We start from the raw sequence: 14,554 nt of genomic DNA on the forward strand, positions 1-14,554 counted from the left end.
AATAGGTATCTATGTATCACAATAGCTAGTTATTATCAACCACAATACAGTAAATTATGATTCACGCAAATATAGCTACTTCATGATTTGAGAGATTGATGTAAACAAACATTGAAATTCTTCCGAAAATAAAATTTACGATATTAAGTCAGATCGGAGAAAGAGGTGATTGTCGTAAACGTAGACGTGTAGACAGATAAGCAGCTACGTATAGCTGTCGCGGTGCCAAACGGTGGCGCTCGCGCCTCTGTTCAGTCGAGTGCGTTCCTTGGCGGGAAGTGTATGGCGCGCGATGTGCTTGCATGTTCGGCTGCTCTGCGGTGCGCTCTGGTGGCCGGTGCTGATGCGCTGCGTGCGTGCCGCGCGCACCTATGACGACGATTACGACCAGGTGTGTCATCAGTCACCGATCCTGCTTTTTCTGCACTGTGATATCAGTATCGTATAGCTTCACCTATATTTTGGCAACACTTGACGTAGGCGTCTACGTACGTAATCCTAATCACTTGTCAGTTATCGTCGATACGTAGTCATCCACTTTTCACTTATTTTGCAATGTTTTCGCCAATTTATTTAATATTAGTGGCTTGCAGGAGCGCGTGTTTTGAGCTTGATTAAAATTGTTTTGAGGGTGAGGCCCACGTTGTGTGGAATTGTGATGTGCGTGGTGGTGCGTTAGTGCTTCTCGAGTTATGTTTATCAAGGCCGCCCCCGTGGCCAGCGAAGAGGAGCGCCGTGGTTCAGTGTCTAATTGGTTCTCCTCTTTGAGACGCGGCGGTCGGCGTAAGCGCGAAGAGACCGCCGCCGTTCCGGCCGGTTACGGCTCATTAGGCAGGCGGAAGGATGGCACCCAGTCGCGCGGCAAGACGAGATCGGCCTGGGATCTCACCACCGTCACACGACTGGTCTGTATAATCAACAATCTCACTATCTATCAGTGAAAGGCATTTGGAATGCATAATCCACTGGAGACTACAGTTTTTGGCAGTTATCCAAATGCGCTGGATCGATCACACTTTTGACTCTGCGTGTGAAACCATAGCTAGGATTCAACGACTTTGAACATCGCCTTTATTATCGCGTCACTTCATAGATTAATTTTGATTGAACATCATTGGAAGTCCACGGTCATTATCATTGGTTCGTATTTACAAACGTAAAATATGCGGGCAGCGTGAAAATTATATGAGGGTACTCTTTGTTTACCATAAAGGCAACTGACTTTAGAGGGGGTCAATCGGTTTTAACTTCTAATTAATCGAATTTTGTTATATTGAAACTTTCCAGTTTCTGAAAGAATGACGGATAATGTTTTTGTTATAAATTATCACTTTAAGTTATTTCTGACTAACTCGTAACAATACAGAGTACTGAGTAGGTTGGTAGATACCTATAGATTATCAATACGATAACATCATTGTGATCTGATAGGTAGGTCCTAGCATTGGTACTCGAATTAGTAGTAAACCTTGCTTGTCTAGATTTATCTCTTTGTCGATAAGTTTTGTTTAAAGAGGGACATGAATCGATTTTAGTTGTAGATAATGACTCTCGTGCTATTTATAATAAATTCTCCGAAAATATTGCCAATTACAAGATAAAGTAGAAAACTAAAGCCAAACTACGACCGTCTTAACAAAGGATGAAATCCATACTAATATTATAAATGCGAAAGTGTGTCTATCTGTCTATCTGTCTGTCTGTCTGCTAGCTTTTCACGGCCCAGCCGTTCAACCGATTTTTATGAAATTTGGTACAGAGTTAGCTTATATCCCGGGGAAGGACATAGGCTACTTTTTATCCCGGAAAGTTGAAGAGTTCCCACAGGATTTCAAAAAACCTAAATCCACGCGGACGAAGTCGCGGGCATCATCTAGTATTATAATAAAATTGTTTTTCTGTCATTTGGTATATATTAATATTGTAGTATACTTATACTCATAAACTCAGAATTTTTCATTTGACATCCCACTCGATACGATAGCAAAACAATTTTGGGAGATCCCCCACTTTTTTGATGTAACATCCATCAGGTCAATTCTTTTTGTATAAAATGTAGCCTATGTCACCCGGACCATAACAATGAATCTATTGACACCTTATTCATCAAAATCGGCCCAGTAGGTAGTTTAGGCGCTACAGTGAAACACACATAGATCATACAAACATACATACTTACATTCAGACATATAGACTGCCTAAATCATAACCCTCCCTTTTCTGTTTGCCGTAGTCGGGTAAAAGTCTTCTTCTCTTCTCTAATCTTAATGTAAAGAACAGTAATGTCGCGGCAACATATTTCACATTTCGATCATTATAATTTGGTCAGTTATTTTAAAAGAATTGCAATTTACGAACAGCTTATTTTCACTTTCAAGGTCAAACGAATCAGGGTTTTGCGCTGAACTTGAGGTGCGTCAGGGTTTATTTATACAGCATAGCTTAGGTGAGATCAGAATGCCTTGTGTTTGTATGCAAATCACGGTCATTGTCGTTCCAAGTTTGTTTTATTGTTGGATTAGGTGTATTGACTGTAGAAGAATGTTTTTGAACAAAGACATATACTACTTACTAGCTTATGCTCGCGACTTCGTCCGCGTGGACTGTACAATTTTCAAACCCCTATTTTATCATCACCTTAGGGGTTGAACTTTCAAAAGTCCTTTCTTAGCGGATGTCTACGTCATAATAGCTACCTGCATGCCTTTCAACCCGATACGTCTAGTAGTTTGAACTGTGCGGTAATATAGATCAGTCAGCTTTTCCTTTTATATGTTTAGACTTGATGATGCCCGCGAGTTCGTCCGCGTGGATTTAGATTTTTAAAAATCCCGTGGGATCTATGTCCACTCTCCACGTCTTTAACTATGCCCATGCAAACGTGATTGAAGGACAAACCAACAAAGCAACAAACAAACACTTTCGCATTTAAAATATGTGTAGTGATAATACATCGCCAAGTGTGACATCATTAAATTAAATATACTTAGGTGTATTATAAATATACTCGAAGAATGTTAGCTCGTCCCAATTATTATGCGCATGGTGGAAGTTTAAACAATAAACGTCTCGCTTCGGCATCCATGTAGACGACGTAATTTAACAATACAACGGAAAATTTACATCCAAAATGAGCTTTAAACTCTATTGATATGGCTCAAATTCTGGTGCACCAGATTTGCGTGTTAAGGATTGAACGTCAAACCCCCCTGAATGATGACAATTCAACTTATACCGAGAAGAGCGCGTGCCAGACAGCTGAAAGTTTCTCTGCGTATTGTCCCCAACACTGGGAGGAACGGTTGATTGCATGTTTGGATCATGGTGGCTTTGGGAGACAACAGGTAATAATAATAAAGGTGTAAAAATTCTGACGTCAAAGTATAAAGTCTAATTTTTTATATATTTTAGTATTAGAAATTACCTCATGCATAGCCAGACACAGGCTGAAATCTATAGAGCGCACTTTGACTTTGCTCAGACTTAAGATTGAGTTAAAACGAGACAAATTTATGTGAGAGATATAGCTCTGTCTCGTTTTAACTCTGTCTTAACTCTATGCAAAGTTAGAGTGCGTTCTATAGTTCTCACCCTTAGTAGTCTGGCCAGGGTTGTCTGGCTATGCACTCTCTCTTGTCTCTGTCACTCATACCTATGCGACGTTTTGACGGTCTCAACGACAGAGACAATGCTCTACGAAACCGCTATCTCTTTCTAAAGGTCGATGTACAATATTTTCTACCGGGTACTGTACTTATTATTCATGCAGACGAAGTCTCGTGCAAAAACGAGGCTGTCACATTATTTCTGCGAGTCACGTATTATAGCCGCACGGTATACACTATACAGACGTTACAAAAGAACGTTAGGTATGTACCTCCACCATGTATGTATGTACCACACCACACATTCGTTCGTTTTGCCGTTTGGTGTTGGCGCTTGCATACCTCCTGCATGGAAAGTATCCGCATTGATCGCGGTCTCGGTTCGTGACTCACTCGGCATTTGTTTTTATGATTTGCGTACCTACTCGTTAATGGTTTATACGTAACTAATGGATACATTTTACTAACGATTATTATAATGTCATGACTCATGACCATCGAAGTTATAAATTCGTAAATAAAGAAATTAACATAAAAACTTTACGTTTCACAAACAATTCATAATCGAGAGTTCCTCGAGAGATAATTGACTGATTTACATATCTACGCACAGGTCAAACTACGGGCATGCCGATAGCTATTAATATGACGTAGACAATAGACATCCGTTAAGAAATGATTTTTAAAAATGCAATTAAGAGGTTCTAGGGGTTTGAAATTAGGTAAGTCCACGCAGACGAAGCCGCGGGCGGCGGGCATAAGCTAGTTGAGTGATATAGAAGAAATATTTCGTTGCAAACCTTTAGTATGGATTAAAATTTAAAACTAAATGTCAAATGAACTTGATGGCTTTGATGACTTTCATTCAGTAATTAATCACCGCGCAGTCTAGGCATGTCCCATGTCAAAATATTTATTTTGATAAAAATGTTACTTGGATCACTAACTGTGGTTCTACCGCACCCGCGTCGTCGTCACCAATTGAGAAATCAATCGTAAGAATTAAGTCAAGTAATACGAAAGTGAGATTAAATAAAACTGTTTTAAATTATGGTTTTATAGATTTTTTATAGACCTGTAAGGTTCTAGGACAGTTTAAATTAAGTTGATCGTTGCACTTAATTATTTTTTATATATCTCATAATCATTTTAATAGGTAAAACATTGTACTAATTAAAAAGCTTCAACAGGACGCCTATAACGCCCTACAGTGCGTAACTTCCTTTTCCTTCATGTAAGTCAAAGGGGGAGCTTTCAATTTAACTTGTTTATGATTTAGACAGGTATAGGTATAATCGTTTTATGGGAATCTACAATAATAGAGATAATAGAAGTTAAATGACTCATGGGTGTCCACGTAGATCGAGCAAAAAAATTTGGGTATCCACGGCACAAATCGTTTATTATTTTATAATTTCCTATGTGCTAACGTTTACACAGAGTGGGTAGATGATTAGGTAATAGGCATTAACTAAAACCATCCTCTAATAGAATAGAACTACTTGTCAAATAATTTTGTCATGGGAAAACTTCCGAAGGCGTGGTCTAAGTGCCCCTTGTAGGAAAATTGAAATTACATTGGCATAACATGTGCTATTATCTTGTACTTATCTATAGTTTTTAGTTGTCTGTCTGTGTGTCAAGAAATCTATAGGGTACTTCCCGTTGACCCAGAATCATGAAATTTGGCACGTAGGTAGGTCTTATCAAGGGAAAAATCCGAAAACCGTGAATTTGTGGTTACAACACAATATGTTCTTGAACAAAAAATTACTATTTTCAACGTGGGGGTATCTGTACAATGTACATACTAACACAGATTTTTTGATTTAAAAAACACGTACGCGTGTCTGACTCGCACTTGGCCGGTTTTTTTAATAGAGTGAAATGCCAAAGCTTTCAATAACGCTAAGTATCTCTATGCGCTAATTGCGCTCTCAGTAAACTAAATTCAATCTGATAACTACACTCCCTTACTTAGCACCCTTGTTATGGGGAAAACCTGCTCTATACCTAACTGCTTTTCCTTACCTAAGTACAGTACGCGGCGGAAAGTAATGTACATCGACCTTTAGAAGGAGATATTAGATTTGTAGAGCATTGTCTCTGTCGTTGAGACCGACAAAACGTCATATAGGTATGAGTGTCAGAGACAACGCCCTACAAAGCCGAAATGTCATTCTTAAGGCCGATGTATGAATTTTATATACTTACAGATAATTTCATTCCTATTGTAGTAATGTATTACATTTTTAAATGAATGAAACATGTTTTTCTAAGCAGGTAGGTAGGTATAATGTTGAGAGTGTTAACGTCTGACCCAATACATGAATGCTGAATGCATAATAAAATTCGTCGTGGTACAGTGAATATCGATTTGTGCTAAATGAAAAACCTCTTTCATATATGTAAACAAGTCGTCCATGCATGACCTAGCTATACGTCACTTCCCTTTGTAGTAGTTTGCTTTGAATTTGCTTCAAAAATTCAAACGTGGTCTACTTTACTTTTGTGAACGATATACATATAGAATGGATGTGATGACAAAAGTAGGGTTGTCGAACGTCATCTTTTTGGAGGACATCAACTGGTATCCTGTGTAGATAACATGGCGCCGCTGAATGCACTATGCACATATCCGACATAATGATAAATGATATGTCGTGTGTCATACTAACTCCTCAGTGAATAATAAAACGTACCTATCTGTAATTCAGTAAACTTGTATATGTTTAAAGGCATATACGATGCCTTTGGTCCAGAATTGGAAGAACAACTTTTTCTAAAACAAATCAGTATCAATTAGGTACTATGTACATAGTTACATACTCGTGGAGTACGTAGGTAGTTAATGCTTGCACTAATAGCTGTTTCTGCGTATAGTGCATGCACTAGTTAGGGCTATGTTTCTCTCTCAATTATTCTGAATGACTCATCAATTAAGTACCTACCTACCTAAAAAAAACATTTACGTCATGTTGAAAGAAAAACAATAGGAAAATACCGTTAGTTACGGTAATTATTACATATTTCTCTGCTGATCAATATCCAAAATTCTGATATCGAAAAACTTGATTTTTTTCTAAATTCCAGCATTTCTTTCTTTTTCTAAAGTTTTTAATAAAAGTTCCTAATTTTTCTGCTCTTATGTCCTACTTTTAAAAATTTGTCATTGACAACCCTAGATAAAATGAACTTTTTTTCATTTGGAAATGAGATGCAGAACTTCCAGTGCAAACAGCTTTTTTATGCACGGAAAAACGGATCTCTTTTTTCGATGAGTTCACAAGGATCTGTTTAAATCAATGCCTACACTGCAGCATACCTATGTTTTGTTTCGTTCTGTTATTTTGGAACTTTTATTTTTAGTTTTACTAATCATGTAGTTTGTAAAATAGGTATGTGTATGTGTGTGTCAGTTGTGTTACTTTTTTTTTGTAAAAATCTTATTTGATTCCTTGTTATCATTTGTCATGTACCTCAAATTAGTAGGAAAAACATTTTGTTCTTACGTGGTTCTGATCCCGGGCGACAAAAGTTTTGGCTCGAAATTAATTGGAATTCTTGTTATAATTCCATAAAGACGGGCTCAGCCTTGGTTAGTATGATAAGCTTTCTTTAAAAACGTACGCTTTTTTTCGCGTCTCGAGTTTCTTCAGCCGTATCTATGTTATTAGGTTGCCACTTGCCAATGTATGTACATAATTCTCACTTTTATTAAAAGCGTCCACGTCTTTTGGAACAATACGATTATAAGGTTATAACAGTTATATATAACTTATATGATACGTTTAAATAAAACCTGAAAGATTCAAGGGAAGTTAACAATTCTGTCATTAGTTTATTATTCACTTTTTATAGTCATTTTAAACATAAAACCTAAAGTAACAATAATGCAAAATTAGCATAGCTGGCGGGCTTGTTTGTTGAAACAAGCAAAAGAGTTACGGTATCCGCATTGCGATTGGCAAGAGAAAAATTGTAGGCTATTGATAGAAAGTGTAGTTTAAAGCGATGCCAAAAGTTTCAGTTACGGAGACCGTTCGACCTTAGTTCATTCACTTGGCGCAGAAGACATATTGGCTAAACTATCGGGCAATAGGCACTTAGTCGAATATTCCGCAGTCTTTTGCCTTACCTACTTTATGTCGATTGCTGAATAATACCTAATATTTACTTTCTGTAATCTTATTTGCTCGAAGTAAAGGAAAAATATTCTGAAAAAAGCTGCTGCGGTGAATGGGTTTTTCTGGCGTAAACGCTCAAGTCATTTTGAGAGGTTTAATAGATCTAATATATTGTGCACCCCATTCTGACACTTATTCAAAGAAATTCTCATATCTTGGTAGCATTTGGCAGAATACATTACGTACACTAGAGGATTCGCCGAGTATAAAGGATACTGAAAACAATAATTGTAGCATACTTGTGAAGATCCTAATATCGACTATCAACTTAATAGTATTATGTAGAATGTTTGCATACAAGGTTAACGCGTGTTATGATTGTCGTGCAAATGCTACCTTTGCTATTTATTTAGGTTGCGTCCTAATTGGCGTTCATGCTAATTTGTAGACGTTACTAGTATTAGTGACTATCTTTTTAGCCCAGCCTATTTACATATGTACAGTTTTAACTGTAACTTCGCCTCATTATTACTGTATTTTTGTAGCATCCAATAAAATACTCTATTTCCGTGAAATATTATACGTTAGCGATATTTCAGGACTATTGCCTTTCTTCCTATTTTAATTTATTAATAATTGCCTACTTAAAAAGTTTCCATCAACGTTAAACTAAAATAATCAATTTTAAAAATACCGACAGCTACCAATAAGCTAACAAGCTTTTGCTTTTCAATTTACTTTTGTTTTATAAAAATGGGAATTTGCATGAATTTCGAAATGCGAAAAATGCAGTGAGCAAAAAATTAAGTGGTTCTCAATGTTTTTTTTACTACTTACAGGAATTTGAAATTAAATTGCGCTTTAAAATTATAGGAATATGCAGAGTTCATTTTTATTTTATTGTTTCGTAAACATCGTATTTTGCTTTTGATATTATTTACCAAAATTAATCAGGCATAATCTCTTCCTATTTTAGACTCCAAAACTTTTCCCTTATGTAGAAGAAGTTCTAATCATTTACTACTACACCAGCTACTACCTTTTCGTTTCTTTCGTTTGTCCCTCTTTCCTTTTATCCGAGTATCTTTGTGGAATAATAAAATTAAACGCTCTAGCGCCTACGCGTTATTGAAAACATGAAAACAGCTTTCAAATCCGGCCTGAATCTCGCTAGACAGACAGACGTTGCTACTACTGACACATTATGTATAGACGAGTTAGTTCAAACCACGCGGTCGAAAGTTAATAATAAACAATTTGTAAGATAATTTTGTACGTAGTGGTATTTATCATAAAGTTTTGCGTTTGTGTGTTTAGGACTTTTGCCAATAATATTTAAGAAACTTTGCCAAGTCTTCTTATGGAGTGCGTCTGGGCTTACGGCCAAGGTTCATTTGCCCGTATATCGAGTTAATGTTTCTTTTTGCGAATCATAACTCTCAGTTTCTTACAAAGTGGAAAACAATTTCATTATTTTCATGACCAAAGTTGTTGCCAACGGAACGGTCTCTAGACTCTAGACTTGACATTATACGACGCCTTAACTTGTATTAGATCTAGATTTATAGTTATGTTCTTAACAGTTACGGAACAACTTTAATAAATTATATGCTGCCAATAATACCCAGAAATCAGCCGGCTCTGTTAAGCCATTAAAAGCTACTCAACACCGTTTCGTTTTAAATGTGTTGACTATTATTATCAGTGATTCAATGATAACGTTTTGAGGGAATAAAATTCCTCGTAGTATCAATATAGCAGTAAAGTTCCCCTTTTTGCCAATTGACTTCTTTTTACTTTGTGCGCTCATACAATTCGTTTTCTGACGTGTTTCGTTGTCGATTCATCGTCATCGTCGTCCAACGTCAATTAACCTTCTCGTCTGTGCGAGAGCCTAAGACCCATAACGTACGGTCGACTAGTCGCCCGGTAACTGAGTCGACGGCGACCGTGAATCTGTAATTTATATGGTAGTTCCCGTGCCTATGCGCACGAAGTTGCCACAACTCCGTGCGCATAGGCACGGCCACTTCTAACAGTCGAGTCGCCGTCGACTGGGTTGCCGGGCGACTACTCGACCGTGTGTAATGGCTTTTAGTGGTACAAATGGCAGGTATGCAGTAGGCGCCGGTCGTGTATACCTGGGGGGAGGTGCTTTGACCTTGTCGGGTAAAGGGGGTTTGCGAACGTAGCGCACGGTCGTCGGACAGCGACTCGTCAAACGAGTTTGATTGCATTGCTTTTCTATGAGCCGCACTGTAAAGGCATTATTAAATTTATTTATTGCATTAATAATACTACAATATTGCATTAACAAACCGTGTGTGATAGCCTAGTGGTTAGGACGTCTGCCTCCTAATCGTAGGTCGGGGGTTCGATCCCGGGTACGCACCTCTAACTTTCCGGATTTATGTGCATTTTATGTATTTAAATATCACTTGCTTTAACGGTGAAGGAAAAAACATCGTGAGGAAACCTGCATGCCTGAGAGTTCTCCATAATGTTCTCGAAGGTGTGTGAACTCGCCAATCCGCACTTGGCCAGCATGGTAGACTATGGCCAACTGACTGACACTCTGACAGGAGCTCACTCTGATGGGTTGATCATAATGATGATGATGATTAACAATCCCATTATTATTATAGGATTATGGTGTTTATCATAGGAATGTCCGAAAGAGAGTCGGTTAAATCGAAAAGGGGTTGAATCAATCAAGACTGCCATGCTGTTGTTGAGCTTAAAGTACTTATGCCATGTGTGCACTCATCATTATAGACCCTGTTTAAAAATCTACTCTACTCGGTTAAGTTCGAAAACCATTTAAATAAAAACCCTTATTTTCTTACTCCACATAAAAACTCTACCATTCAGAGTAACATTAGTACCGGTTTGCAAGAATGCAAGTCGTATTTTAAATGTTTCGTTTGACATTTTTAAGTGAGCAATTTAGCAAAATGCCACAGCATATTCCAAATGGGTGTCCAAGCAGCGTGAAGTGGACCTTTGCGATTCCCAAAGGCTTCATTATAGGCACTTAAAAAGCTAAAGACGTAATATGCTTCGTGCGATCCGCCCTGAGGCATTTGTTTTGGGACCAGTATCGTCCCCCTTTTTTGCATGCCCACTTTTGTGAAAAAATGTAGCAAGATCTCGTAAACTCCCATCATTTTCTTAACACAGGCGTCCTGTATCTTATGTTGTTATTATTGAACTGGTCTATTTTTAGACTTGAGTCCTTTTTAACAGAAAACATGCTCGAGTCTGTGAATTCCAATAATTAGTGACATGAGTGTTCTTGCACATGGTTTATGTCAATAGATCTGTTCCTACCTTGCCTTGTTTTTGTCATTAATTTATTGAAGCGAAGTTTTTTACGGACATTTGAGCTTCGCCTACGGGGATTAGAATGAGAAAATAGTTCACCATATTAACTATAGTTAACTTAACCTAGACACACGTGAGACAGCAACTTCTTATTTTACCTACTTCACTTCTTCGTGTCAAAATTCCGGTCAAAATTACTTTAACCGAAAAATGCGTAGAAGCGTTTTGCCTTTATCGGGCGTTCCCCGACGCGACGCCTGAAATTTTTTTGTATTACAAAAATAATCTTTCTAAAATCAAAGGCTTCTTTTTTTGTTTGGGCTTAGTTACCAAATTGCTTCACTGCGGGTTCTCGAGTTAGGCATGACCCAAAGTACCTACCTTGTTATAATTAATTGCTTTGTTCGGGAAACTTTGTTGGCGAAATCGCGTTGCGTTTGTAATTATATAATTTAACACTCAAAATATTATCCTATCAGCTATTGTCGTTTTGATAAATTTGTAGGTATTCCTTAGGTCATCAAAGGTCACAAAATCTTTGTTATTTGATGAAAGATTATTATTTATTTTTAGGTATCGCACCCTAGTTTCTTAAAGCAGGTTATCTATTGTTTTCGCGGATATACAAAATACATACTTACTTAGATAAGAATTGTTGATACAGTAAACGAACGACCAAGTACCTACTATTTTAAGTGCTTAATTTTAAACTATGTACATATAGGCTTACAAGTTTTATAGTTGTATACTTATACAAGTCACGAGTTCAAATACCGGGTGTATATCATGACTTCTGAGGCTTGCAATAATAATCTGTAAACCATTTAACAGTCAGGAAAATTTAAATCTAAAATTAAGAAAGGCCATTTAGCGAATGATGTCTGATTCAGTTTAATATGGAGAAGTTTTGTTTGAATCTGAGATTTTTACGGTGTCCAATGAGGCAAGATCCTTTGCCAAATATTGGCAATGTTAAGAGATTTTATGTTTGCTCAGAGGGTTGAGTTACTATGTTGTTGCTCATAAAATGTGGGCGTGATATCACACTTATTTGTTACTCTTTCACGCAAAAGCTACTGGACGGATTTAGCTGAATGAAGATATGATAGGATGTTTGGGATTAACACATGAGCTACTTTTTACCCTGTAAAAATTCAAATTAAAATCCTATATCAACGAGGACGAAGTCGCGGTCATCTACTTGGGCAATAGTAGTTAGATAAGTTCTCTTAATACTCTCAAGGTATTAAGAGACGATATGCAAAATAAGTAAGCGTGTTTTCGGTGAGGTGAACGTTCAGGGAACTTCGATACCGTATTCTAAACCGGAATAAATGAGACGGAACTCCGTACAAAATATGTAAAAGGCCCTGATTAGGTTACCAAACCCGCAAAAATTCTTGTCGATGACCTAATCACGATCTTATCGGAATGTGGTGATGATGTTGTATGGAAGAAAAGGTAAAGACTTCTCTTACTGGTGTAAAATATACCAGGATATTTCCCAATAAATCAATACAAGACTTCGCTTGTTTGTAGTGAGATTTGTATTTCTATACACTTACATAAAACGAAAAGCTGACTGACTGACTGATCTATCAACGCACAGTTCAAAGTAGTGGATCGGATCGGGCTGAAATTTGGCATGCAGATAGCTATTATGACGTAGGTAGACATCCGCTAACAGAGGATTATTGAAAATTCAACCCCTAAGGGGGTAAAATAGGGGTTTGAAATTTATGTAGTCCACGCGAACAAAGTCGCTTGAAATTCTCGCTATTTTCGACAAAGCAAAAAGTCCATAATATGAATTCCAGACAATGAAATTCTAAAAAACTAAATCAAAGTCTAATATAATTCAGTTCACGTTCCACAGATTTAAGGTTTTTAGAGGGATTCCAACATTTTCTCGCCCCGATGACGTTATAAAGGTTAGAGATAACTCTCCCCAGAAATAAAAGTTAACCTCACAAAAGCAAACAATATGCAATAAAGTAGAGGAGGCGCTTCCGGTCGCCGCCATTGAACTTTGTTACCAAATAATTGAACGAGATTAAGTCGTGAGAGCAAAACTGTCGTTAGAAGCTCCAGCAACAAGCACACATGTCTACCACAAATGGGTTATCGCGGCGACGTTTAATTATTTGTATTAATCATTCAATAGTAACTGAGAAGACGAACCGACATTCCGAGAACATGACACCAAGTTTAACAATTACATCATTGGCGCCATTCAATAATATGAATATTTCACATCGCGGTTACGAAATTTAAATACTTTACTAAAGAGAAGGTGAGATGAATGAAAGAGCGACGGAGTGTCAGTTAAAAGCTAGTCGGGCTTACGGACTTACCATGTCAGTATAGCCGGGATCAGTTATATGTATAATTTATAAAAAATGGAAATCACTTACGATAGTTCGCTAAAACAGGTAAAAGCTAATAACTTACGGTAGGATATTTCTTTTTATCAGGTAAATGACCACTAGGATACTCACCTTATCCGTTTCCATTGAGGAGATTTTAAAAACTAATAACTTCACTTGTGGTCGAATAATTTTTTAATCCGTGCCGACCTTTTGTGGTAATCTTGACACTTCCTCCTTTATATGGGTTGTTGTTGCAATTCTCTTGCAAAGTAAAATAGCAAAATAGTTATTAAACTAGAGCATACGGCTCAATTACACCGATGAAGATAGCTTAATTAACTATGAAAAGTTGGAATAATTCACGGTCATAATCTAAATATATAAAAGGAAAAGGTGACTGACTGACTGACTGACTGACTGATCTATCAACGCACAGCTTAAACTACTGGACGGATCGGGCTGAAATTTGGCATGCAGATAGCTATTATGACGTAGGCATCCGCTAAGAAAGGATTTTTGAAAATTCAACTCCTAAGGGGGTGAAATAGGGGTTTGAAATTTGTGTAGTCCACGCGGACGAAGTCGCGAGGACTACACAAAATAAAGCGCGCTAGTCGTAAATACGTAGTTCATGGTTACACCACTTAAATATGCTCCACATGATCCACATGGCCTCTCTGAAACCACTTGAAATTATTCAAATACCCCAATAAAATAAACGGGTTCCTGGCTCGTAAAATTAAAACAGAATGTTAATTTCAGTTTAACATTATCAATGCTTTGGCAGACGTCTGCGGCTATGTCTGCGTCAAAGGCCTTATATCCCTCGTATTTCGTTTCTCCTTTGCAAAGTTTTTCTAAATTAACATTCTAATGGAGTCCCACGATATATACTTTATGGCGTTCTCAGATATATTTTTTTACAAAATTTTGTTTACGTTTATTTAGCACTTCCGAAGCAATGTTGTACATAATAAAATCAGTCCGTGTCTGTCTTTATTTACTCGAGTTATTTTTTCCTGAAGTAAATTTAGCTGATTATCGTATATTTTGGACTAGACAGGCCTATCCCAAAATGTTATTATTGATGCAGGGACTTTATTATTTCTTTCTTCCACCAGACCAGTTA

General features: G+C 37.3%; 1 protein-coding gene across 6 annotated transcripts in view; it reads left to right on the top strand.

Annotated features, from left to right (window-relative positions):
- step (cytohesin steppke) overlaps positions 1 to 14,554 on the top strand; it is a 70,864-nt gene that overhangs the window by 5,776 nt on the left and 50,534 nt on the right. The window contains exon 4 of one of the 6 annotated variants that reach the window (XM_069502575.1): positions 680 to 905. The exons of 1 other annotated variant lie outside the window; for it this stretch is intronic. In XM_069502575.1, the coding sequence (XP_069358676.1) occupies positions 680 to 905 (226 nt within the window). 4 more of the 6 variants (XM_034975076.2, XM_034975077.2, XM_034975079.2 and 1 more) reach the window with 4 other exon arrangements.

The sequence above is a fragment of the Maniola hyperantus genome, chromosome 13 (assembly GCF_902806685.2).
Source record: "Maniola hyperantus chromosome 13, iAphHyp1.2, whole genome shotgun sequence".
NCBI lineage: Eukaryota > Metazoa > Arthropoda > Insecta > Lepidoptera > Nymphalidae > Maniola > Maniola hyperantus.